Source organism: Stegostoma tigrinum, chromosome 1 (genome assembly GCF_030684315.1).
Source record: "Stegostoma tigrinum isolate sSteTig4 chromosome 1, sSteTig4.hap1, whole genome shotgun sequence".
NCBI lineage: Eukaryota > Metazoa > Chordata > Chondrichthyes > Orectolobiformes > Stegostomatidae > Stegostoma > Stegostoma tigrinum.
The window spans coordinates 136,907,306-136,933,259 of NC_081354.1; the positions used below are offsets into that span (position 1 = coordinate 136,907,306).

At 40.9% G+C, this 25,954-nt stretch overlaps 1 protein-coding gene across 1 annotated transcript in view; it reads right to left on the reverse strand.

Moving 5' to 3' along the window:
• The window catches only part of pik3c3 (phosphatidylinositol 3-kinase, catalytic subunit type 3), a 127,000-nt gene that overhangs the window by 23,518 nt on the left and 77,528 nt on the right, over positions 1–25,954 (reverse strand). Inside the window, exons 17-22 of the mRNA XM_059648839.1 lie at positions 24,386–24,514; positions 20,195–20,264; positions 17,000–17,064; positions 14,363–14,447; positions 10,273–10,347; positions 5,171–5,339 (exon numbers count right to left, since the gene is read on the reverse strand). Coding sequence (XP_059504822.1) covers positions 5,171–5,339; positions 10,273–10,347; positions 14,363–14,447; positions 17,000–17,064; positions 20,195–20,264; positions 24,386–24,514 — 593 coding nt within the window. The remainder of the gene's footprint in view (positions 1–5,170; positions 5,340–10,272; positions 10,348–14,362; positions 14,448–16,999; positions 17,065–20,194; positions 20,265–24,385; positions 24,515–25,954) is intronic.

The window sequence follows — 25,954 nt, forward strand, 5'->3', positions numbered from 1 at the left end:
ACTCCTACCAAAGTGCACCACCTCTCACTTGTCTGCATTAAACTCCATTTGCCACCTCTCAGACCAGCTCTGCAGCTTATCTATGTCTCTCTGCAAACTACAGCATCCTTCGTCACTATCCACAACTCCACCAACCTTAGTGTCGTCTGCAAATTTACTAACCCATCCTGCTATGCCCCCATCCGGGTCATTTATAAAAATGACAAACAGCAGTGGACCCAACACCGACCCTTGCGGTACACCTCTAGTAACTGGTCTCCAGGATGAACATTTCCCATTAACTACCGCCCTCTGTCTTCTTTCAGCAAGCCAATTTTCGATCCAAACTGCTATATCTCCCACAATTCCATTCCTCCGCATTTTGTCCAATAGCCTATTGTGGGGAACCTTATCGAACGCCTTGCTGAAATCCATATACACCATATCAACCGTTTTACTCTCATCTACCTGTTTGGTCACCTTCTCAAAGAACTCAATAAGGCTTGTGAGGCACGACCTTCCCTTCACAAAACCGTGCTGACTATCCCTAATCAATTTATTCTTTTCTAGATGATTATAAATCCTATCCCTTATCATCTTTTCCAACACTTTACCAACAACTGAGGTAAGGCTCACTGGTCTATAATTACCAGGGTTGTCTCTACTCCCCTTCTTGAACAGGGAAACCACATTTGCTATCCTCCAGTCATCTGGCACTAACTGGTCATTGTCTACAGGAATAAAGATCAATGCCAAAGGCTCAGCAATCTCCTCCCTGGCTTCCCAGAGGATGCGAGGATAAATCCCATCCGGCCCAGGGGACTTATCTATCTTCACCTTCTGAAGGATTTCTAATACCTCTTCCTTGTGAACCTCAATCCCACCTAGTCTAGTAGTCTGTATCTCAGTATTCTCCTCGACAACATTGTCATTTTCTAGAGTGAATACTGTTGAAAAATATTCATTTAGCGCTTCCCCTATCTCATCTGACTCCACACACAACTTCCCACTACTATCCTTGATTGGGCCTAATCTTACTTTCGTCATTCTTTCATTCCTTAACTACCTATAGAAAGCCTTAGGGTTTACCCTGATCCTATCTGCCAACAACTTCTCATGTCTCCTCCTGGCTCTTCTGAGCTCTCTCTTTAGGTCTTTCCTGGCTACCTCGTAGCCCTCAAGTGCCCTAACTGAGCCTTCACATCTCATCCTAACATAAGCCTTCTTCTTCCTCTTGACCAGAGATTCCACCTCCTTCGTAAACCATGGCTCCCGCACTCTACAGCTTCCTCCCTGCCTGACAGGTACATATTTATCTCAGACACACAGGAGCTTTTCCTTGAATAAGCTCCACATTTCTAATGTGACCATCCCTTGCAGTTACATTCCCCATTCTATGCTCCCTAAATCTTGCCTAATCTCATCGTAATTGCCTTTCCCCCAGCTATAACTCTTGCCCAGTGGTATACACCTATCCCTTTCCATCACTAAAGTAAACATAACAGAATTGTGATCACTATCACCAAAGTGCTTGCCTACTTCCAAATCTAACATCTGGCCGTGCTCATTACCCAGTACCAAATCTAATGTGGCTTCGCCCCTTGTTGGCCTATCTACATACTTGGTCAGGAAGCCCTCCTGCACACACTGGACAAAAACGGACCCATCTATAGTACTCAAACTATAGTGTTCCCAGTCAATATCTGGAAAGTTGAAGTCCCCCATGACAACTACCCTGTCTCTCTCTCTCCTATCGAGAATGATCTTTGCTGTCCTTTCCTCTACATCTCTCGAACTATTCGGAGGCCTACAGAAAACTCCCAACAGGGTGACTTCTCCTTTCCTGTTTCTAACCTCAGCCCGTACTACCTCAGTTGACGAGTCCCCAAACATCCTTTCTGCAACTGTAATACTGTCCTTGACTAACAATGCCACACCTCCGCCCCTTTTACCATCTTCTCTGCTCTTACCGAAACATCTAAATCCCAGAACCTGCAACAACCATTCCTGTCCCTGCTCTATCCATGTCTCCGAAATGGCCACAACATCGAAGTCCGAGGTACCAACCCATGCTGCAAGTTCACCCACCTTATTCTGGACGCTCCTGGCATTGAAGTAGACACACTTCAAACCAACTTCTTGCTTGCCAGTGCCATCTTGCTTCCCTGAAACTTTATTTCGGACCACCCTACTCTCAACCTTTTCTATAGTCAAACTACAATTTTGGTGCCCATCCCCCCGCTGAATTAGTTTAAACCCACCCAAATAGCAAGCAAATGTCCCCCCCAGGATATCGGTACCCCGCTGGTTCAGGTGAAGACCATCTTGCTTGTCGAGGTCCCACCTACCCCATAAAGAGCCCCAATTATCCAAGAATCCAAAACCCTCCCTCCTGCACCATCCCTGTAGCCACGTGTTCAACTCCTCTCTCTCCCTATTCCTCGCCTCACTAGCACATGGCACGGGCAACAAGCCAGAGACAACAACTCTGTTCGTCCTAGCTCTCAGCTTCCATCCTAGCTCCCTGAATTTCTGCCTTAAATCCCCATCTCTCTTCCTACCTATGTCGTTGGTGCCAATGTGGACCACGACTTGGGGCTGCTCCCCCTCCCCGTTAAGGATCCCAAAAACACGATCAGAGACATCACGCACCCTGGCACCTGGGAAGCAACACACCAACCGTGAGTCTCTCTCGTCCCCACAGAACTGTTTATCTGTTCCCCTAAACATGGAGTCCCCAATGACTAATGCTCTGCTCCTCTTCCCCCTTCCCTTCTGAGCAGCAGGGACAGACTCTGTGCCAGAGACCTGTGCCCCACTGCTTTCCCCTGGTAAGTCCCCCCCCCCCGCCCCCCCACCCGCCGCCTGCAGGAGGAACATTCAACTGCCCTGACCTCCGTTCCCATTATTCTAAATTCCCAAAGACTTAAAAAATAAAGAATAAAAAATAAACTTGTTACCTTACCAATCAGGCACACAGAACCTTTTTTTTTTGGTTAGAGGAGGAGGATTGGTGGGAGACACTACCCGGGTAGTGTTTCAGGAAACGCAACCACACAAATATATTACCTTACTCACTCACCAGTCCCGACTCACCACTTCCTCAATGCTAATTCATTTGTTAAATTTAAATCTGAGATAGACAAGTTTTTATTAAACAAGGAGATATGAACCCAAGGCAGACATGTGGAGTTAGGCCAGTGATCAGCCATAATTGTACCGAATGGCAGAGCAGACTTGAGGGGCTGAATGGCCTACTCCTGTTGTTATGTTTCTAAAACTACGCACAGTACTCTGGATGTGGTCTTCGTGCAATTACTAATATTTCCCTACTCTTGTACTTCAACTTCTTTAAGTAACTGCCAACATTTCATTAGCTTTCCTAATGGCCTGCTGCACCTGTATGCTAGCTTTCTATGTTTCATGCACAAGTACACCAAGTCATTCAGTGTTGCAACTTTCTGCAGTTTTTATCTAATTATACAATATTCTGTTTTTGTTCTTCCTTTTAGAATGAACATCTGCACATTTCCCAATTGTGACACTCCTCCAACATAGTGTCTACTTACTTAACCTACCAATAGCTCTTTATTAACATTTTGTGCTCCCCTCGCAACCTATCTTTCCAACTATTTTTGTGTCATCTGCAAATTGGCTATAGAACATTTGTTTCCTTCCTCCAAGTCATTAATATCTATTGGAAACAGTTGCAGTCCCAGCACTTACCTCCTTGGAAGCCCAGTGATCACAGGTTGGCGACTTGAAAAGGAACACCATATCCCTACTCGCTGCTTTCTGCCCATTAGCCAATTTTCTACCCACGCCAATATATTACTGCGAACACCATGGACGCTTGTTGAACACTCCCCGGAAGTCTAAATACAACACATTAACTGGTTGCCCTCTATCCACTCTCATTGAGACTTTCTTGAAAGGCTTTAATAAATTAGCTAGACATGATTTCTCTTTCATGAAGCATCTGCTTGATTAGATTATAATTTTCCAAATGTTCTGCTATTTCCTTAATAATTGATTCCGATATTTTTCCAACAATAGACGTTAGGTTAAACTTTCCAAACTGCTTTTTGCCTCCACCCACTTTTTGAACAGGGGTGTCAAATTGACTATTCTTCACTCCTTGGCACTTCTCCAGAATAGAGGGATTTTTGGATAAATACAACCAAAGCATCCACATTCTCTTAGCTCTGTTCTCTACTTCGTTGCAATTATTTACACTTTGGAGTTAAAATGCATTCATTATATTCCATCTACACAAAGATTAGATTTAGAAAATAAATAGTACCCTGAATAAATCTGATCCTGGTCTACAAGTGAATTGCATCGTTTGGCTCTTGGAACAGTGTTTTCTTATGTAGCTTTGAAGTGATTTCCTTTAAAATACTCTGATTCAAATAAAATTAGCACAAACAACAGATTAAGAAAATAAAACACTATCAATTCTAAAAATCTGAAATTATGAAACAAAATTCTGGGAACAAGCTTCATTGAAAAGAAAAAGCCAACAAGGATGATTTGCTTACATAACCTTCACTGGTGAAGAAAAACTGTTTTCACAAATGAGCAATTTTTAAGCAATAAACTCTGGTGACGATACGAATTCACAACTGTGTTTTACAGAACATGCATCAGGCCCACTAACTGAAATAATTTCTGCTCAGGAAAGTTCAAGAAATAGGCAGGTATGAGCCTGATTCAGTGGTACCTTCAAAAGCTCATGGTTTCAAGCCTCACTCCTGATACTAGTGTGACACTGTAAAGCACTTCCAAAAAGCAGCTGTTTTGGTTATTTTACAGTCCAGACAACATTGAAACTAGTCTTTGTCATCCCTCCGAGTTAGATGTGGAAAATTTATTAAAGGACCTTTTTTTTGCCTACTTAACTCGCTGCTGTTTGTGGGACTGAGAGCGCAAATAGACTTCCATTTTTACTTCCATAAGTGATAAAACATCAAATGTACTTCACTAATTGTGAAGCACCTCTGTGATGTTGTAAGGATGTACAAGATATTCTATAATTACTTTGTGATTTGAATTCAATAACTTCTAATTAAGGCTAGGCTTACAAACCAGGGAAGACAAACTTGAAACACATAATTTTCAATGGCTCTTGCTTTTATAAAAAAGCTGTTGTTAGTGTGATGCAGTGAAATGGAAATTGATATGCATTTACCTTCTCAGGTGCAGAAAGGCAGTATAACATTGTTTCCGGAATTCTTGGTACTGTTCACTCTGCATTCCACCCATTCCTTCTACCATCTCTTTACTCAGTTTCATGGGAGGTGGCAGAGGTTTAGGATCACGACCCAAAATATATCCAAAGTCTATGTGAAATAATTTCCCTGCAACAGTACAAAATCATGTTAGCATTCCACGTGTTTTTTTTTAATAAAAAAGCAGCATCACTTCAAAATTGAGTGAATGAGGATCAAGTGAAGAAAATGGCAAGTGTAATGGTTCATTATCAAATCTTCAGCACAGTCAACTGCCAGCATAACGTTAAAGAAGCTTGTTTTACATTCGTATCTTACACTACTTAAAAAGCCTTTTGAACGAGCGTAGACATTGTAGCATTTTTGGACAAAGCTTTTAGCCATTTTTTATGAGTCTTTTCCTACTAGAAAATGGGAATGTTGAGGACTAATGTGTACCCCTTTTTCAGCTAAGTACCAAATTATTCTGCATGAAAGATAATCAGATGCATTTTTAAAACACTCCCCCTTTTTCTTGATTCAAGTTTATTTGCGGACTGAGATAGTCTATGTTTATAATCAATTCTATTCCTTATTCAATTCAGCAAGCCCTCCAGCAAAATGAAAAGATCTTTCTTGATAGGTTTCATCTCCCTCTCGCTTTTAACAAATCAATTTACCCTCAAACTACACAGGAACTGCTACCATGCTACAGAAAGGTTAATTTTAACTTGCAGCACACAAAATATGGAACAATGGAATGTTGATCTATTTGTACTTTACAGATCAGGGTACAGATTTGACCACCCAACCATTAATGCTTCCTTCATTCAGTCAAATATTACACAGTTGCTGCTTTTGCCAATCTTGAACGATGGGCTTATTCTGAGCACTCATGCAAGAATCTTTCTGGAAATGAGTGCTATTCAACAGTGCTGCACATTTCCCTTGGGTACCAACTGAACACGAGCTACACAAAAAATGGCTGCAGAAGATTCAACGTTAACTGTCAGTATTCCAGTCATCTGAGCTCTACGTGACCCACTGACTTTGTTCAATGAATTATTTTTGCTGCTAGAAGGAAAACAGAGCAAGAGAGGCAATAACTTTTAAGAAAGAATTGGAATGGTTTTGAAAATGTAATTTTTAAACGATTCGTAATTAATAGAACGTTTCCTATTTCACACATGTCTGAAAGGCAGAGGATGTTTCACACAACACTAATAAAGAATGCATTATTATATATTTCTATCATTGAAATACAATATCAAAGAACTTCTGAGAATTAATCAAACAGCACAATATTACATGCAAAAAAAGACAACTGGGGCCAGGCTAACGAAAGACAATTACACATGTAACCCAATTCTTTAAAATGTATCGAGCTACTTTCATTATTTGGAATAAGGTTTATTAAAAGGTTTGAAGGCAGACTGAACGAAAACAAAGCTCCTTGCGATTTCTAGTCAGAGCTGTCCATTTATTATCCCAGGGTTCTTACAAGATCTTCCAAACAAAACGATTTACTATAAATGCTGACAAATGTATCTCATGAAGCTGATGGATTACAGTCATTGAGATCAATCATTTAAACTTGAGAATACCGATATATAGAGCATCTGGAAATTTATAATGCAGTAGGATACATGAAAATATATTTAGAATTATTCATTACTTTCTAGCATTAGGACTTCTGAAGATGGGAAAACATGAAATTACAGGATATCAATTAAAAGAAAACATTAAAAGGGCCACCGGAATATTGAAATTCTCCACTTTAAAAATAAAGTGTTAAAGCTGTGAAGTTTTCTGACATCGAAGCAAAATATAAATGACCTAGTTAGGTTAATTCAGGTTAATGGTAATATCTTGGAAATGGAGAACATAAACCCTTGAAGGTTCCTTACATTGGTATTCACCAAAGAGAAGAATGTCAGCGATGTTGAGGTTAAGAAAAAGTGTGAGAATGCTCTCGGGCAGGTCAACATAATTGAAGGGTGAAGTGTTGGGTGTCTTGAAATATATTAAGTTAGATGGGTCCCTGGGCCCAGGTGGGATCAAGCCCAGGATACTGTTGGAGGCAAGGGAGGAAGTAGCTGGGCCTTAAATATCTTTGCATCCTCTTCAGCCTCAGACGATGTTCCAGAGGACTGGAGAATGACCAATGTCGTTCCACTGTTCATGAAAGTAAACAGAGATAATCCTGCACATCTGTTAATGTGATATTTTGTATCCGCTGTTCCCGATGTGGCATCCCCTACATCGGGAAACCAAGCGGGGGCTTTGGGACCACTTTACAGAACACCTGCATTCAGTTCGCAAAAAAACAACTACACCTCCCAGTTGCAAACCATTTCAACTCTGCCCCACCCCACTCCTCGTCCATCCTGGGCCTCCTGCATTGCCACAATGATCCACCCAAAAGCTGCAGGAACAGCAATTCATATTTCGCATGGGAACCCTGCAACCCAAGTGTATTCATGTCGACTTAACAAGCTTCAAATCTCCCCTCCCTCAACCACATCCCAAAACCAGCCCAGCTAGTTCCCACCTCACTAACGATTCCTCCTACCTCAAGCCCCACCCCCATCTCCTACCCAGTAAACTCATCCCGCCCCCTTGACCTGTTCGTTCTCCCTGGACCGACCTATCCCCTCCTTAACTCCCGAACACATTCACCTTCACTGGCTTTAACCTTGCCTCTTTGGCCTGTCTGTCTCCTCTCACCCTATCTTCTCCTTTATCCATCTTCTATTAGCCTCCCCATCTCCCTATTTATTTCAGAATCCCCTTCCCCTCCCTCATTTCTGAAGAAGGGCCTCCACACAAAACGTCAAACTTTCCTGCTCCTCTGATGCTGCTTGGCCTGCTGTGTTCATCTAGCTTCACAGCGTGTTATCTCAGAGATAATCCATGTAATTACAGGCCAGTGAGCCTGATGTCAGTGGTGAGGAAACTGTTGGAGATGATACTGAGACACATCATTTATTCACATATGGAAATGACTGAACTTTTAAAATCATAGCAGCATAGGTTTGTGCAGGGAAGGTCAGGTTTAACCAACTGGGTTGAGTTTTTTTGAGGAGGTGACAAGAACGATTGATGCTGGAAAGGCAATGGATATTGTCTACATGGGCCTTAGTAAGGAATTGGATAAGGTATCTTGTAGCAGGCTGGTACAGAATATAGAATTGTATGGAATCCGAGGTGAGCTGACTAGATGGTTAGAAAACTAGCTTGGTCTCTGAAGATACAGGGTAGCAGAGAAAGGGTACCTTTTGGAATAGACATGAGTAACTATTAGTGTTCTGCAAGGATCAGTGCTGGGACCTTTGTAGTATGCAATAATATAAACATGATTAGATTAGATTCCCTACAGTGTGGAAACAGGCCCTTCGGCCCAACAAGTTCACACCGTCCCTTGCAGCATAACACTCAGACCCATCCCCCTATAACCCACACACCCCTGAACACTACCGGCAACTTAGTACGGCTGATCCACCTAGCCTGCACATCTTTGGACTATGGAGGAAACCGGAGCACCCGGAGGAAACCCACGCAGAGATGGGGAGAATGTGCAAACTCCGCACAGGCAGTCGCCCAAGGCTAGAATCAAACCCAGGTCCCTGGAGCTGTGAGGCTGCGGTGCTAACCACTGAGCAACCGTGCCGCCCTGATCTGGAGGAAAATATAGGTTGCTTGATTAGTAAGTTTGCGGTTGACACCAAAATTAGCAGGGTTGCAGATCGTGAGGAGGATTATCAAAGGATACGGCGGGATATAGGTAGATTCCAGATTTGGGCAAATGGAGTTTTCTCCATAAAAATGCGAGGTGATGCATTTTGGAAGATCAAATTCAGGTGCACGTTATATAACAAATGGCAAAATCCTTGGGAGCGTTAACCTAGCGGGGGATCTGGGTGTGCAGGTCCACAGATCACTAAAAGTGGCAACACAGGTGGATATAGTGGTCAAAAAGGAACACGCAGCACACATACCTTCATCAGCCAACGCATCATATGTAAAATATGTAAAAGTTGGCAAGTTATGTGACAGCAATATAAAATTTTACTTAGGCCACATGTAAAATATTGTATGCAATTCTAATCGCCAAACTGCCAGAAGGATGTGGATACTTTGGACAGGATGCAGCGAAGGTTTACCAGGACATTGCTTGGTATGAAGGGTTTTAGTTTGACAGGAAGTTGGATAAACTAGCACTATTTTCACCGGAAAGATTGAGGCTTAGGGGGTGATCTGACAGAGGTCTCAAAATTCAGACATACATTGATAGTGTGGACAGTCAGAGGTTTTCTCCCAGAGTGGATAGATCAACTACAAATGGGTACAGATTCAAGATGAGAGGGCGAAAATTTAGGCGAGAAGTGCGGGGAAAATTTTTGACACACGGGGCAGTGGGTGCCTGGAACGCACTGTCAGTGGAAGTGGTGGAAACAAGCATATTAGCAATGTTTAAAGCATATCTTGACAGACACATGAATGTGAGAACAGATGGATAGATACCATGCTGGGCAATATGTAGTGGGTCTAATTAAAAGTAAGGAATTGGTGCAGGCTTGGTAGGCTAAAGGGTCTGTTCCTGTGCTGTACTGAATTGTATTGTATACATACTGTGTACTAAACAAGAAGGCTGCCAATGCTATGTACAGTTTGTATATCTATAATCAAGATAATGACACAATATTAACTATTATTCTGCCAACTTAAAAAACACCTATGATAGTTCACAAAAAGACTTGGGAGATCAAAAATGCCAAGATTTTAGGATTATTTTAAAGTCTGCAAATAAACATGGAATTCACAGCTATATAAAAACAGCATGCAGCAAAATGCTGAAATGTACCTTTGCTGGTTGAAAGCAGCATTACAAAATAGATCTGCAGTGACACCTGCTGAATTTTTGCTCAAACTGAATTTATTTGTAAGATCAACAAATCTTCAACTAAAATTACCTTTCGCGAATTTGAATGCAAGAAAGGAATTCTGAAGATTATGAACCACATCAAAAATCCTAAAAGCTCCGGATTACAACAACAAAGGTGGTATGTTGTTGGAAACTTACCTGTCTTTGTCAGCAGGAGGTTATCCAAATGTCTGTCCCCAACTCCAAGGATGTATGTAATCACACAATATCCAGCTACAACAAAATTAGATAGCTTTAATATCAGAGATAGTAAGAACTTGCGATGCTGGAGACAGAGATAATAGTGTGTGGAGCTGGAGGAACACAGGAGGCCAGGCAGCATCAGGAGCAGGAAAGCTGATGTTTTGGGTCGGGACCCTTCTTCAGAAAATCTGAAGAAGTTCTGAAGAAATGCCCCAACACGAAACGTCAGCTTTCCTGCTTTTCTGATGCTACCTGCCCTTCTGTGTTCCTCCAGCTCCACGTTGTGTTAGTTTTAATATCAAGTACTTTGTATCAGCTTGGCTAACGATGTCTCTGAAGAAAGACCAAACAAATCAAAGTGTCTGGATACCTAATGCTTCATAGAAATATAGCAATTACAGCAGCAACAGGCCATTCAGCCTTTCAAACTTGCTCGACTTCTCAAAATGATCATGACTGACTGTACAATTTAGTACCCTGTTCTCACCTTTTCCCCATGTTTGAACCCTTTAAGCAAAGATGCTGTTGAAGACGCCTCAATTAGGTTACTGTAGTGTTTCTTGTAGGTGCCAGACATTGCTGGCACTGTGTCAGTTGTGAGGGGATCAAATGTTTAGAATAGTAGATGAGACACCAGTCAAGCAGGTTACTTTGTCCTGGATACTGTCGAGCTTCTTCAGAGTGTTATTAGAGCTGCATTCATCCATGGGCCTGCAAGTTATTCTATTACACTCTTGACTTATGCTTTTCAGACAATGGACAGTCACTGGGGAGTCATGAGGCAAATTACATACCTCAGAATTCTTAGCTTCTGACCTACTTTTGTGGCTACAATATTTATGTGACTGGTGCAGTTTATATTCTGGGCAATGGTAACCCCCAAGATGCCGGAAGTGAGAGAATTCAACAAAGGCAATGCTGGAAAATCTCAGAAGGACATGGTTCATTGGTCATTGCCTGGGATTTGTGGGGAGCAAACGTCACTTGGCACTTATCAGTCCAGGCTTGGATTTCAAGTTCGGCTCTTTTCTACATGTTTGGATAAGAGTGGTAGTGAGGGTAGGAGTAGCGTCCCCAGCGAAACCCAAAATGAGCTTCGATGAGCAAGTACTTGATAGTGAAGTGAAGATGAATGACATATCATCTCTGCTGATGATCAAGCGTAGACTTGATGGGATGGCAGTTAGCTGGATTTGATTTATCCTCCATTTTGTGGAGATGACATATTTGTGCAATTTTCTCACATTGCTGGGTAGATACCAATACTGATACTCCACTGGATCAATAACTGCTTCAGTCCACAATGTGAAAGAAACTTCCATATGAAATACTGGGAAGAACACAGTCATTGATTTCAGTGAAGGACGTAATTTAGTCATATTATCACTGGACTTGTAATCCAGAGCCCAAACTAATGGTCTAGGGAGAGAGCACCATGACATATTTCAATACAATAAAATTTGAAATTAAAAAAAAACTAGTCTAACATTGTCAATTGTTGTAGAATCCCATCTGATTTGTCGTTGTCCTTTAGGGAAGGAAATCTTCCGTATCCCTAGCAACTTGGAGGCTTACTCGGACTTTAAAATTCCCAGTCACATTTTCAAGTCATACTGTAGCTTCTGCAACAGGGTAGAGGATCCTCTACATTGGGGAAACCAAGTGGAGGCTTAAGGACCGCTTTGTAAAACACCTACGCTCGGTTTGCAATAAACAACTGCACCTCCCAGTCGCAAACCATTTTAACTCCCCCTCCCATTCCTTAGACGACATGTCCATCCTGGGCCTCCTGCAGTGCCACAATGATGCCACCCGAAGGTTGCAGGAACAGCAACTCATATTCCGCTTGGGAACCCTGCAGCCCAACGGTGTCAATGTAGACTTCACAAGCTTCAAAATCTCCCCTTCCCCCACTGCATCCCAAAACCAGCCCAGCTCGTCCCCGCCTCCCTAACCTGTTCTTCCTTTCACCTATTCCCTCCTCCCACCTCAAGCCACACCTCCATTTCCCACTTACTAACCTCATCCCGCCTCCTTGACCTGTCCGTCCTCCCCGTACTGACCTACCCCTCCCCACCTATACTCTCCTCTCCACCTATCTTCTCCTCTCCCCATCTTCAGTCTGCCTCCCCCTCTCTCCCTATTTATTTCAGGACCCTCTCCCCATCCCCCTCTCTGATGAAGGGTCTAGGCCCGAAACGTCAGGTAATTTTAAATGCTGTGGCTGAATTTAAGGGGATGTTTCAGAATATGCAGGATATATTTGAACAAATAAAAAAAGATCCAAGAGGATAATCAACCACTTATGGTTAACTGAGAGTTCACAATAGCATCAAAGAAAAAAAAGCATGTAATGGCGCAACGACATGAGGTTGGAAGATTGAGCAGAATGTTAAAAAAAAACATAAAACAGATAGTTATAAATCAGGAAATGAAGAGAGAGAGGAATTCAGGAAAGTTACCATCCCCAAGGAAATGGTACTGAACAAAAATGCTGAGCTGCGGGCTGACAGTCTGTGGGTCCTTATGGACTTCATGCTAGGGTCTTTAAAGAAGTGGTGAGTGAGATAGTTGATTGATTGCTTCCATTTTTTTCAAATTATACTGTAAGACAGTGAATGCAATTTCTTTATTCAAAAAAAGGGAGGTAGACAGAAATCAGGACATCACCAACCAGGTACCTTAAGCAATCATTAAAAAAATGTTAAGAGTCAGTATCCACAGGCCAAATGGCCTCCTTCCACACTATAGGGTTTCTATTCTATAATTCATTTTAGCAGGGCATTTGGGTTAAATTAAAATAGGTCAAGTAATATGTTTTGAGAAAGACAAATCACATTTAATCGATTTTCTGGGGACTTTTTTGATCAAGTAACCTATGCTATGGATAAGGTGAACTGATGAATGTATTGTATTTGGACTTTCCAGATGGCATTTGAAAAGATGTGACATCAAAGGTGATTTCTGAAAATCAAGGATGTGGGTTAATACGTTGGCATGAATAGAATATTAGTCAGCTAACAAAAAACAGTAGGCATGATTGAATTTTTTTTCCGATTGATTGGATGTAAGACTTGGATTAAAGGTCTAGTACTAAATTTGATGATACAAAGATAGATAGAAATTTAAGTTGCTGAGATCAATCAATGAGGTTACAAAGGGATACCGATTAAGTAAGTTGTAAAGATCTGGCAGACAGTATATTAAGGAAAACATGAAAATGTCCATTTCGACAGGAACAACCACCAACAGGCATACTATCTAAATTATGACAGACTGAAGAGATGAATTACAAAAGGCTCTTATGCAGGTATAGCAATTAATGAGGAAGGTTAGTAGAATATTATCATTCACAATGAGGGAAACAGAACACAAAAGTAGGTAGAGAGATAATAGGAACTGCAGATGCTGGAAAATCTGAGATAACAAGGTGTGGAGCTGGATGAACACAGCAGGCCAAGATGCTGCTTGGCCTGCTATGTTCATCCAGCTCCACACCTTGTTGTCAAAGAAGTAGGAAGGTTATGCTTCAGTCATAAAAGTCATTCCTGAGACACAAATGGAGCACAGTGCACAGTTTTTATCTCCTTGTTTAAGGATGCAAATGCACTGGAAACAGTTCATAGAAGGTATACTAATGTCTTGAATGGGCAGATTATGAGAAAAGGATGAGCATATTCAGCTTGTATCCACTGGAGTTAAGAAGGGTAGAGGCAATGTGATTGAAACATGTAAGAACATACATATTGATCTTCTAGCATAAAGACATTAAATAGCCACTATTGCTATTTTGTTTTTAATTAACTTCCTACACACGCTGTCACATTCTCTTTACATGTTGTGTGGTCACCTTGTCCATATGGCATTTTATCAAATGCCTATTGTTAAGTCCAAGAACTCGACAGAATATTCTACTGAATGGGTTATATTGCTTAGGTATGAGTTTTGGACAAAAGATCACAATACAGAATGAGATTATATCTTTATTACAAACCATCAGATCTGAGATAATTGCCTGTTAGAAATATTGATCCTTACTACTTACCACAGCTTTTAACATACGTATCCATAACTTCAGCACTGATACCAGAGGGCCCTTTCTCACTGGGTGCATGCTTTCTGAAAAAGTTCTAGAAAATGGATAACTGAAGGCATTAGGTTACAAGGAATCTTGAGATCAAATTTTTTTTGGATTAAGAGTTCATTTTCTTTCGCTCAACATTACCAACATTTGAGTTGTGTTTACAGAAAAGAAGTACTTAAGCATTTGGAATTCTTAGTGAAAAATTACCTGTCAGTTAATATTACGATGTTGAGTGAAGAAAGAACTAAAGCCGAATCAACTGCTTTAACCTGCCCTACATTGCTTATTAGCAGGTAAGGAACCAGAAAACACTCCTCACTTAAAAGTGCCTCTGTGATTAAAATGCAAATAGTTCATATGATGTATATAGAATCTAAGATAATAAAACAAAGTTGTACTTCAAAAAGTTAAAACGTGGTTGAAGATGTCATTACATTGTAAAATCAGTTGGCAGAAATTATGTTAGCCAATATTTGTAAAATGCAGGTTTATGAATCCTAATGTTTCATGCTAATTTGCACTATTTTCAGATTTATTAAATATTTATAAAACGCAATTTGCTGAATGAATATATTAAAGTGGAAAAAAATTCCATATAAGAATAGGTCCAGATATTCCAATCAGGCTCAGAAATGCTAAAAAAAACACAAACACAATGGATACTGGAGAAACTCAGGAGGTCTGGCAGCATCTGTGGAGACAGAAACAGAATTAACATAGAGTTCAGTACGACTCTTCTTTAAACCCTCTCTCTTAATACAGTCTTGATTTTTTGCAGGAATCTTCCAATTTGAGATCTAACCTTTGTATTGGAGCTATTGAAGCTTCTTTGTGGAGCTATGGAGAGAAGAAAAGTGGATTACATTATAGGGCAGAGCCGGTAGCGCGATTGCGGGGTGGGGATTTGAGAGGTAGGCTCAGCTGAGATGCAGGTCAGAGATTTTAGTCTGAGCGTTTGGAGGAGTTAGTTTTATAGCAGCCCAAAATTTAGATGAGGTTTTATTCGTGTCTAGCATTTCACGGGTAATGAAATCAGATGTAGAAGCCTTTTCATTGGGTCCTGCGAAGAAGGGTAATTGCCCGTTGGATTTTTAAATTTTAGACAGAAGGTCAGACAAGCATGCTGACTTTCATCAATCAAGGCACTGAGTATGTGAGTTAGGATGCTTTGCATAAGTCGTTGGCAAGGCTGTAGTTGGTACTACTGTGTATAGTTTTGGTCACTCTGTTATAGGAGAGACACAGTTAAACTGGATATTGTGCAAAGATTTCCAAGTATGTTGCTAGAACTAGCAGGCCAGAGTTATAGAGAGAGGTGGGCCAGGATAGGACATTATTCCTTGGAACGTGGGAGCATGAGAATGTTATTGAACTGTATAAAGTCATGAGGGGCACTGACAGTACGAATACACGTGGTTTGTTTTCTCAGAGATGAGGAATCGAAAACTAGAGAGCATAGGTTTATGGTGAGTTGGAGATAGATTTGAGGAGGAGTTGAGGGTAAACTTCTTCATGCAGAGAGTGGTGCGTTTACGGAATGGACTGCCAGAGACAGTGGTTGAGGCAGGTACAATAGCAACATTTAAAAAAAAATTTGGATAGGGACATGGATGCGAAGGGCTTAGAGAGACGTGGACTAAATGCGTGCAATTGGAACTAGCTGAGTGGGCATCATGGTCAGCATGGACCAGTTTGGGCCTGTTTCCATGCTGTATTACTGTGACTTCACAGCTCCAAATTGTATTCAGAGCAGTCCAGGAGCACATCACCGGGAGTACCTCTGACAATTCAAAGATCGAAAGAGAAGACGTAGACCTAAGAATTTTCTATTTTGTTACAAACCGGTTTTATGAGGATACTAGGAATATTGTTCCTAGAATAGAGATGGCTAATGAAATGGCATTGGAACAGCAATGATGTATTGAGAATTTGAAATTCATCTTGTAAATAAAGAGACAAACAACTTGGAGCGATATGGAGATAGCATCACTTCCCATCACTGATATAATGATCAGCCATGATGCAGAATGGTGAGAATATTTGATGAACTGAATGGCTTACTCCTGTCTGTACATTCGTTATTTTCACCATTCTTTTTTGCTTTCTTGACTTCTGAAAGGTACTACAGAAACAGCATTTCTTGACACTTTAGTCATTAGCTACTTTTTTCTTTGCAAGTAATTCCTAAAGCTCTGCTATGCACAAAATCGACATTCAGCTTTTGCTACATGTTAATGGTGGTGTGGAAGAAAAGACCAGAACAGTCCCTTTTCCCTTAAAGGGGTCTTCTCTACAAATTATACTCCTATAAAACTAGTTGGAAACATCAATGTATTGACGCAAACAGAGTCTGTGGAATTCTCGTGCCCAGAAAGCAGTGGAGGCTGCATCAGTGACCATTTCCAAAATTGAGTGAAATAGATTTTTGATTGATAAATGAATTAAGCTTTACGGTCAGAAATCACATGATATCAGGTTATAGTCCAACAAATCTATCTGAAAACATAAGCTTTCGGGGTCTTAATCGTTATGTACCTTATTATTAAAAAAAATATCTGATATATAACAAAGATCTGATCACTAATTTATTTGTTTTACCTGTATACTTCCTTCTGTGGCTAATACTTCAGCAACAGGCACAGACTGAATAAACTGCATGAAGCCTGAAAAAAAAGTAAAAATTAGTGCAGAATAAAAGACAGTCACATTACTAAATTGCATAAGGTAACAATAAAAACAGCCATAACCATTCATTACAGTCTTGATTTGGATATTTAAAAACAAACAAGATTTTAACTTTAGAGATAATGGGAACTGCAGATGCTGCAGCATCCAAGATAACAAAGTGGGGAGCTGGATGAACACAGCAGGCCACGCAGCCCTTTTCTGACGAAGGGTCTAGGCCCGAAACATCAGCTTTTGTGTTCCTAAGATGCTGCGTGGCCTGCTGTGTTCATCCAGCTCCATACTTTGTTATCTAAGGTTTTAACATTAGTTTGTTAATGCAAAGTAACTTTGACCGATTATTAACAAAGTACTACCAAGTCTGAGATCCTCAACACACTCGTAGAGATAAAGCCCTCTGATAGAACGTCTATAAGATTATGGAAAATAGTAGGAATAAGCTTTCAGCCCATCATTTTTGGGATTTCTCTTAAACATATGGGGAAGGAACAAGAGCATCTTGGTCCTTTGAACCTGCTCCACCATTTAATAACATAACTGATTTTTACCTCATCAGGCTAGTAAATCTTCTCTGAACTGCTTCTTGTGCATTAACATTGTCCCCTTAAATACAAGGACTGGTGTGATACACAGTATTCCAAATGGGGTCTCACCAAAGCTCCATGCAACTGAAGTATAACCTCCTACATGCCTACTTTCAATTCTCTAATAAAACTTAACATTCTATTAGCTTTCCTGATTGCTTGCTGTGCCTGTGAGATTCATGCACTGAAGCACCCAGATCTTTCTACCTCTTACCATTCAGATAATATGATTCTTGATAAAAATTAAAACAGAAGATATACAGGTCAGTCTCTGAAGTGAGCACTAAGAGTAGACAGTTGAATGCTGCAGCTGTCACACTGGGATTTACTGGTAGCATTGACATTGATAGGTGAACAGTCAGTTTCACAATCCGTAGTTTTGCAGGTTGGTTAAAACTCTGGAATCCTAAAGCCCTTTAACCATATTTGAATTGCAGCACTCAGGCCAAGAGAATGTCCTTTGTTGTCCACTTTCCTATTTCACTGCAGCAATTGGAGTGCGAGAATTTGAGGCCAGAAAATGTGTCTGCTGCTTAATTAAGTACAACAACTGGAACGCTGCGACTCTAGGGTCAATGGTAGCCAACCAACACAAAGATCAGTAGCTTCACAGTTAGTGGGGGTGCTTCTGATGTATGTGGGAGAGTATGTGTCAAAATGGATACATTTTCTTAAGAGCTTTCAAAATAGTTTAAACAAACATTAGCCTCAGCTTGCAAGGCCATCATTATAGACATGCAAGTCCTCCACTTAAAGGCTACCAGCAGAATGATGTTCTAATGTTGCTAATCCAATCCCACACACAACCTCTGACGGCCAACTCTATTGATTTGTCGTGCATCTGTCTCAATGGAACATGCATAGCAATGGAAGAATTCCAGTGGCATCTGCCAAATTGCCTTACCAGACCCTTTAATAGACCTAATGGCTACTGACCAGCTACTAGGGAGAAACTGCAGGCCAGCCGATCTATGGTCAACTGTCTCCCTGGCTAGACAGAAAATTCTGCCCAATATTTTTCCAAAAGAACTAGTACACAAATACCTAAGTTCTGTTTTTTTAAAAAAATCAACAATTCAGCAATAAAAATATTTCTGGAAAATGATAAATTTAGATTTGGTAGTCACTAGGGTGGAGAGTTCTTTTATCAACTAGCCAATGTATGAAGGGTCATTTTCCACCAAATTGAAAAGGAACAGAGTGGTCAGTCCAGACAAATACAGCAAAACATAGAGCATTTGACATTCAATTTCACCTTATAAAGAGAAGCAGCTTAAAATAAATGGGAATGAAGCAGGTACTGACTGACTGAATAAGTGCATGAGAGAGAGGGATAGTACATATATGAATATATATATATATTCATATTCATATATATATATTCATATATGTGTATTCACTGCTCCCAATTACTCCCAAATCGAGGAAGGTCTTAACCCTGTCAAAAATGATAGGCCATCCACTGTTGGCCATAGGTTGAACAAGTTGTCTATTAAAAATTGAGTGCTATGCCTAAATCTGCAAATGTACAAGCGTAGAAATTGCAGATATGAACGGTTATACTGGAATTATAACTGCTTAAATTGTAGCACCCAGAATGTAATCTTCAGCTTTTGGTACAGCAAAACCTTTGCTTAAATTAACTACATTTCCCCACTTCAAAAATAGTCAGCCACAGAAGACTCAAAACTAAATGACTACTACAGCCAAGCGGGTTAGAGGAGAGGAAATAGTGTGACAAGGCAAGAGGGAGACAAAAATCAGGAAACTCTTTCTCTGGGCACAGGCCAAGATACTTTCTGGAATTTAGAAGAATGAGAGGGAATCTAATTGAAGTGTACCAGATAATAAACAGCATTAAAAAATTAGATGTAGAAAGGATGTTTCTTTGTCCAGGACAATCCAGAATGAGAGGCCATTATTTTAGGATAACGGTAACAGATTTAAAATAGAGAGGAAGAGTAATTGAATCATGAATCAGTGGAATTCACTTCCCCAAACTGTGGCTGCTATTGAGACATTGAGTAAATTTAAGGTGAGAAATTTTTAAAATAGTATTGAGTTGAAGGGTTATGGAGGCCAGGAAAGTCGGTTGAGGCTGAGATGAGATCAGTCACGATCAAACCAAATGGCAGAGGGGCTTAAGGGGCAGAATAGCCTCATCTTACTCCCAGTTATTATGTTCCAGGGCTGAAGATTCAAAATTTACTATTTCTTGCCCAAGAAGTGCGAAGATTTACAACAATTTTAATTCATTCGTTCGTTGGTTGCAGTAAAGTTGCAAGAGCCATGCTACAAGACCAACAGGTACTTTGGCACCTAAGTGCATCGACTAACACCACCCATGTAGTGTCAGCTACTACTTTCCGATCTAATGTGGTGATAGTTACTGCCTTATGACCCAACAAGTCCACAGCAACCCTCAGAGCATCCCACCCAGACCCATCCCCTAATTCCCACTCAATATGCTCCTACAATAATTGTCTTATACGTTTATATTCTTTAATTAGGAAAAATATTTTACCATGTTTGGTACTTGTTGCCAACACCTTATACGGCGTCAATTTCAAATCAAGATTTTCTTTTCGTAACAGCTGCAAAACATCATGTAAGTTTAAAAGAAAAAAAATTGACCGAACTCAGAACACAATGAACACTAGTAATTCACAGATACACACATTCAAGAGAAGGTGCCATAAACATTCAAAAATGGATATTTATATTCCTATTGCAATCCAAGTTCATTGCTTTGGTACATAGCTCTGGAATCCTGGTGAACCACTGCACCAGAACTGAGATAGGGGAGGTTTCCACACACTGGCTAACCCAATGGAAGTCATTGGTTCAATGAATCTACATATTTTAGATAGTTTGCCAAAAGTCTGAGATGGGTTGGAGCATATTAATGACGTGCAAGGAGGCAAAGTACTAATTACAGAATTCCAAAGTAGTAACTGAACAAAGTGAAACTGCATTCTTAAATTCTCAATCCAACCAGATTTTGAAAAATGACACATACAAACCTCAGAATTAATGAGATTTACTTTTCAACAATACAGGGGGGGTTCTGCTATAATGTGCGCTCCACCAACACAAATTGGCAATAACATGATTGGTGAATAGGGGAACACTTTTTAAAACGTGAACTTGCATTGGTTATAATGCTATTCCATCTGGTACGTGTTGACATTGTGGGCTTTGTCAAAGGAAAATCTTTTTTTTTTACACCGTCTGCAAGGATAAAAACTGTTTACAGTAAGTCATACTGAGCTCATCTGAAAATGGTAATTGGATTGTATACCTCAAATATAATATCACACAGAAAATGACTGTATAATTAAGGAACAACGTGAAGTTTCAGTTTGAAGAATTCGTGCTGAACTCTTTAAATTATACACCATTTTTGCGCATTTAATACGAGTGCTGTTAAAACATGCACCTTTGTGTGTAGTAATTTTGCCTAGATTTAGTTACTTATTTAACATTAGAACTTTTGAATTTGCTTATGTAAATCATTTATACCAAAAGTTGTCTGTGTGACAACCTGCTCTTTTCCAGCATGTTCTGAATACATTACTCAAGTTTGCAATGCATTTTAATCCTACAATTAACTTCAATGTCTGTGGGCTACATTGGAAAGAAAGGTCAGAGTCCTCTGCTTCATTTATCTGAAAACCTGTGCTGACGGAATGTCAGGTCAGATCAGCACTGGGCTAACAAGGCGTAGAGCTGGATGAGCACAGCAGGCCAAGAGCATCATAGGAGCAGGAGAGCTGACGTTTTAGGCCTAGACTCTTCTTCAGAAATGGGAAAGCCAAGGGAGGCACGGAGAGAGTGGTCCCTCCGGAAGGCAGATAAGGGTGGGGAGGGAAAAATGTCTTTGGTGGTGGGGTCGAAGTGCAGATGGCGGAAGTGTCGGAGGATGATGTGTTGGATCCGGAGGTTGGTGGTGGGGTTCTGGAATAAATAGGGGCAGAGGGTGAGGCGGATAGAAGATGGATAGAGGGGAACTTAGGTGGACAGGAGACAGACCGGTCAAAGAGGCGGGGATGGAGCCAGTAAAAGGGAGTGTAGGTGGGGAGGTAGGGAGGAGACAGGTCAGTCCAGGGAGTCTGGATAGGATGGTGGGGGGGGTGGGAAGATGAGGTTAGTAGGTAGGAGATGGGGGTGGGGCTTGAGGTGTGAGGAAAGACTGGTTAGGGAGGCGGGAATGAGCTGGGCTGGTTTTGAGATGCGGTATGGGGGAGGGGAGATGTTGAAACATGTGAAGTCCACATTGATACTATTGGACTACAAGGTTCCCAAGCAGAATATGAGTTGCTGTTCCTGCAACCTTCGGGTGGCATCGTTGTGGCACTGCGTGAGGCTCAGGATGAACATGTCGTCTGCGGAATGGGAGGGGGAGTTGAAATGGTTTGCAACTGGGAGGTGCAGTTGCTTAATGCAAACTGAGCATGAGTGTTCTGCAAAGTGATCCCCAGGCCTCTGCTTGGTTTCCCCGATGTATAGGAGGTCACGATGGGAAGAAGATGCAGTATACCACATTAGCAGACATGCAGGTGAACATCTGCTTGACGTGGAATGTCTTCTTGGGGCCTGGGATGGGGGTGGGGGAGGAGGGCGGGAGGTGTAGGGGCAGGTATAGCACTTCCTGCGGTTGCAGGGCAAATTGCTGGGTGCGGTGGAGCTGGAGGGGATTGTGGAGCAGACGAGGGAGTGAGAGAGAGTGGTCCCTCCGGAAGGCAGATAAGGGTGGGGAGGGAAAATTGTCTTTGGTGGTGGGGTCGGTTTGCAGATGGCGGAAGTGTTGGAGGATGATGCGTTGGATCCGGAGGTTGGTGGTGGGTTGCCACCCCACCAGCCTCTAGATCCAAGACATCATCCTCCGACACTTCCACCATCCGCAATCTGACCCCACTGCCAAAGACATTTTTCCCTCCCCACCCTTATCTGCCTTCCGGAGGGACCACTCTCTCCGTGACTCCCCTGGCCTCCCCCATTTCTGAAGAAGGGTCTAGGCCCGAAGGGTCTACGCCCGAAACATCAGCTCTCCTGCTCCTATGATGCTGCTTGGCCTGCTGTGTTTATCCAGCTCTACACCTTGTTATCTCAGATTCTCCAGCATCTGCAGTTCCTACTATCTCAGCACTGGGTGAGGCTACAATGCAGACTATGTTGCAGGTGATAGATTTTATTTGATTGTTAAGTGTCTAGGTTCACACAAGTGACAGGCATGGTGCCAACTTATAGTAGAGTGGTGAGAAAGAATTTTGAGTGATTTTTTCAGTGGTCTGCTCCTAACCCTGCTTTTCCTGTAGGCCATGTTAGTTTGATATGGTGATTTTCTGTCATGAGATGCTGCGCTGGAATGCAACATCGTAGCATACATAGCATATCATACATTATAGCAGAACCCCCTGTACACAGAATTTAATTTCAACACCAACCAGCACTTTTTTTTCAAAATGCAATTCAGTTGAATAAACGCAAATTATCAAGGAACTATTCAGTTTGGGCAGTGACCCTCAATTTATAGAAAGATGAAATAAACTCAAGTTGGGAGTGGACACTGTTATGGGCAGCAGCAAGCAAACAAGTGCTTCACAATGACAGAAGCCTGTCCACCTGGCTGTTGTACTATTCAAGATGAAACTTATTTTATAAAATGGATAACAGTCAAACATGTAGTCTAATAGCATATAATCAGAGAACAGATTTACCGACGAACTAAGTGAGCTTTTCAAACTGTTGCCACTTTCTCATTAAACTGTTTTAAAATGCGCTACATTGACTTGCATAATTGTTAATATATTGCTTTTTTAAACTGAAAATTTCCGCAATTTCAACAAAACAGGCTTTATTGAAGTGGACAATTTTTAAATCAATCAATTTTTAAAAGTTGGTGGGAAGCAAACGAAAAATTGAACTAGAAAATACAAAATTACTTTGGATACAGATATGCTCAGCACATTAAATAACGATCTATCTGATCTGGATCCAGCGGTTCAGAAATCATAGGTTTTGATCAGCGCTTGTAACACTATTATTGAATGGCTTAAGAGTTAAGAAATGTGTGAAATAGGAGTTATTTATATATTTTAATCAATTGGTGTGTAAACAGCCTCCTAAAATCAAATTAAACAAAAGTAGTAGGAGTTATTATTTTGTATATGTGGACATTACTTCCAACATCAGTATTTCCTGTCAATTTCTAATTTCTTGAGAAGGAGACTGAGTTTGTCTAACTTTTCAATTACAGACTGTTTCTGAGCATGTTTTCACTTTAGCAGGCAGACATCAGTATCGAATTTGTACCAGAACACCTTGACAACTGAAAACAGTTAGTCTTGTAGATCTACAGTTCTTCACAACACAGCTTATATCCCTTGCATGCTCACTTGTGCCTAGCTACAAAAGATAGTAAACATTGATTTATGGGTTCAATAATTTTGGTTGATGGCTGAAACATGACTGAAAGGTGGGGATTAGGGTTGACACGTGAAATATATACTAGAGCAAATTTTTTACAATGGAAAACAGAATTGTCTTATAGGTTATGATTTACATTGATCAATTTTGTCAATGGCAAACACATTCATGCTGATTAGTGGTAATTAGGGCAAACGGTCAAATTTTCCAATATATTTACATAAAGTGCTAAAAAAAATCTATTAGACTTTTACTAGTGAAATATGGCATTCAACTTGCATCTTACCTTGTCCATAAGAGAGATGATCTGTAGAATAAGCTGATCCTGACGGAGATCATCGCCATGTTTGAATATAACAGGATATTTACCTCCATCCTCAGTTTTAAATATCAACTTTGCTGGCATGAGTGCACTCTGAAATTATAAAATGATTCTTAAGCAGAAAGGGTAAAGGTGGATGGGTTGACAAAGAGGACGAAAGTTATTTTTATTTAATATATCTCCTTATGCTCTTCTCTCATCACAACACTTGTCTCCTTGCTGTACTGCTTTGGTGTCACTAATAGAGCATGTCCCTTTCCTCCTAACACGGCCTCTCATCAATCTAGGACATTAACTTCAAATCATCTAGAGAGCCAGTAGGAAATATAGTGCTGCAATCAAGTGCTATACAGGTAGTTCGCCTATAACGCGATAGATGCATATTTGTGTAACCTTATGCTATAGAAAATCACATTATACGGCAATCACTATACCTGTACAGCAGAAAGTCTGCATTATCCAAACAGCATCCGCTATTCTTCAATCGTGTTGGAAAAACATGCATTACAGAACTACCTGCACATAAAATGTTTCCTTTTCTTTTAGAAGCCATAAAAATAAAGGGGGTGGGTGTTGCTTTGAATGGAAAGTATTAGTCCAATAGCAGTGCCTTTTAATTCCATTTGTAACAGGTACAAGTAGAAACATTGACAAACAGAAATTTGAATTAGATCATATGCAGACAATTTTGCCTGAATTCGAAATTCAATTTTTTGCTATGCAGTTTAGATTAATATAAAGTATATTTTATTGTTATTCTTCATTCAACAAACCTGGGCATCGCTGGTTTGGTCAGTATTTATTGTCATTTCTTAATTGCTCGAGAAGATGGTGGTGAGCTGCCTTCTTGAACATCTATTGTCCATTTAGTTTACATGCACCCACAATGTTGTTGGGAAGGGTGTACTGGGATTTTGACCCAGGAACAGTGATGGAAATCTTGGCTCAAAGATTGGTGTGAGAGAAATGGGTTTGAATTCACGGAAATTTTCAGGAAGGGTCACTTGACTCGAAACATTAACTCTGATTTCTCTCCACAGATGCTACCAGACCTGCTCAGCTTTTCCAGCAATCTTTACTTTCGTTTCTGATATACAGCATCTGCAGTTCTTTTGATTTTTAACACGTACTGCTGTCCCTAGTTGGCTTTAAAAGTGGCAGAGAGTTGCCTTCTTGAACTGCAGTCCATGCGCTGTAGGTGGATCCACAACGCCATTAGTGAGGGAATTCTAGAACTTTGAGCCAGTGAAGGAACAAAGGTATGTTTTCAAGTCAGGATGGTGAGTGGTTTGGAGGGGAACTTATAGGTGGTGGTGTTCTCATGTATCTGTTGCCCTTGCCATTCTAGATGGAGGTGGGTTGGAAGGTGCTGTCTACGGGTCTTTGGCAAATTTCTGCTGGGCATCTTGTAGAGAAAAATACCGCTCCAACTGAGTGGTGGTGGTGGTGGGGCTGGAGCCAATCAAGTCGGCTCCTTCATCCTAAATGCTGTCAAGCATCCCAAGTGTGCTTACAACTACACACGTCTAGATA